Source organism: Manacus vitellinus, unplaced genomic scaffold (genome assembly GCF_001715985.3).
Source record: "Manacus vitellinus isolate BGI_N305 unplaced genomic scaffold, ASM171598v3 scaffold_878_pilon, whole genome shotgun sequence".
NCBI classification, from domain to species: Eukaryota; Metazoa; Chordata; class Aves; order Passeriformes; family Pipridae; genus Manacus; species Manacus vitellinus.
The window spans coordinates 1-2,282 of NW_021940853.1; the positions used below are offsets into that span (position 1 = coordinate 1).

The following is a 2,282-nucleotide window of genomic DNA, read 5'->3' on the forward strand; positions in this document are numbered from 1 at the left end:
TACCTCATTTGCCCCACTAAAGAGAGGCTCTCCAGTGTGCATCTCCACTAAAATACACCCAAGGGACCACATATCAATTGCAAGATCATAAGGCATTCCCAGTAGCACCTCTGGTGATCGATAAAAACGACTCTGGATATATTGGTATATCTGAAATAAAACATCTGAAGGTCATAAACAGCATCCAAGGGCATTCTGACAATTCCACGTGACAAAACACAACTCCCAGGAAATAACATTTTGGTGCAGGGAAAGGTCTCAGTGATACTCAAAATATCTATATATTGTATTAATAAAAATATGCCACTGTTAATTCTTAGGAAAATATTCATATTTTCCAAAAAAAGGTGCAGGTTTACTCATGTGAACACTGATTTGTATTTGTGCTTCTTAATGTCTCAAAATCATCTTATTATTGACATAAATAATCCAGGTGTCATTTCACCTCCTCGTGTCTCCCTTTACCCCAGGGTGAAAAGTTTCTAGTGTATAGTTTATATATATTAAAAGCCCTTTAATTAATGTAAATCTATGTCTCTGCAATATTCAAGATCCTCTGCATTCACTGCAGTGTTCAGTATTCTCACCTGCTCTTCCCAAATTACAATGGAAAAAAGCAATGGCCAATCCCAACTCCTCAAGTGAGAATTTGGGGAATTTTGTTAAAGTTAATCCTTTAATTTCTGAATTCACTTCATATAATGACCCAATCTGTAGTATAACCAGTAATAAACAGAGGACAGGCCAAAGTGGAAGGAGTAATACATATGGAATAAAATAATAAGGTGATTAAAGGTAACATATATGGAATAAGATAATAATAAAAAGAGTATTTTATTTCACAGCACTGCAGACTTGTACAACCAAGTGCTGATGCATTTTCCACTGACATGGCACAAAAACACAGCCCAGGAGAACAAAAAAAGATGGAAATTTTATCACTCTGGTGGATTTTTATCTACTGGGGAACTAAAGGGAAGTGGTGGAGTGTGAAAGTGTTCAAAAAAACATATGGATGTGGCACTTGAGGATGTGGTTTGAACATGGTGGTGCTGGTTGATGGTCGGACCTGTTGATCTTAAAAGGCCTCTTCAAAAAGACCCTAAAAGGCCTCTTGATGATTTTAAAAGTCACAGAATCCCAGAATATGCTGAGCTGGAAGGGACCCCCAAGGATCATCCAGTCCTGCACAGAGGCACCCTGTGCCTGACAGGTCTTCTCCAACCGTAACAATTCCGGGATTCTGGAACTCGTACCTGTTGCTCTCTCGCGCCCCGTTTAAACTTAAATTACTACTTCAAAGCCACCATGTGTGAAGTTTAAACGAGCCAGCTGAGCATTATGACTTCATGATATTGTGCAAACAGGATCTGGAGTGGTGCTCACCCTCTGTCCCAGCTGACACGAGCTGCCGAAATCCACGATCTTGATGGCGCTCCGCTTGGGGTTGCAGAGCAGGATGTTCTCGGGTTTTAGGTCACAGTGAATGATGCTGAGCTCGGGGGTGGCCAGGAAGAGCAGAGCTGTGCACATCTGCTGGGCAAACTTCCTGGTGAGGTTCAGGGACACCCCCCTGAAGTTGGTGTTCCTCAGCAGGTCGTACAGGTTGTAGGACAACATCTCGAACACCAAGCACAGGTGGTTCCGGAACATGAAGTGACGCTTCAAATGCACTTGGGAAAGGGGGAAAAAAATTCATTAAAACATGCCCTGTGTGCTAAAAATGAGGTGCTAATTACAATTAGGAAGCTTAATTATGAGTAAAATAATAAGAGTATTATTTTCTTTTCCCCTAGTTCTGTGTTATTCACAGAATATTTCTGCAAGCCCTGGGGTACAGAGGGATATTTTACACATCCCCAGTATTATCCAAAGAATTACTTTGAAGCCAGAAAGGCTGTATTACCAAAGCAAGTTACCACCCCCCTGCATCTACAGAGGAAGCATCTGACCATCAGCTTCATTTAAGATTTATAATTTATAACTCGCAATTTATAAGCCGTGACTTCAATTGATTATACAGTTAATAATTAAAAATAATTGATTAAAACCAATATCCCCGGGGCATTGTATTCATTTCAAGCAGGCACAATGTGAGTTTCTGGAAGGAACCAATTCAGTTCAAATCCAATCCATCAATTTTTTCCATGAAATAAGTGAAATATTCATCCCATTAAATCTGTTTGTCAGTCTGCCAAGAGCTCAGGTTGCCACAAGAGAACTGAAATAGGATAAACACCTCAGATAAAAAGCAACACACTCCCCTTTTTTGCCATAATAAA

The 2,282-nt window shown here is 40.1% G+C and overlaps 1 protein-coding gene across 1 annotated transcript; it reads right to left on the reverse strand.

Annotated features, from left to right (window-relative positions):
- Positions 1–6: 6 nt before the first annotated feature.
- Positions 7–1,673, reverse strand: LOC115308000 (dual specificity tyrosine-phosphorylation-regulated kinase 1B-like; the record flags this gene model as incomplete). Its single annotated transcript, XM_029964957.1, has 2 exons — positions 7–150; positions 1,387–1,673. Coding segments are annotated over 2 exons (431 nt in total), but the record flags the coding sequence as incomplete, so codon positions are not given.
- Positions 1,674–2,282: the final 609 nt, after the last annotated feature.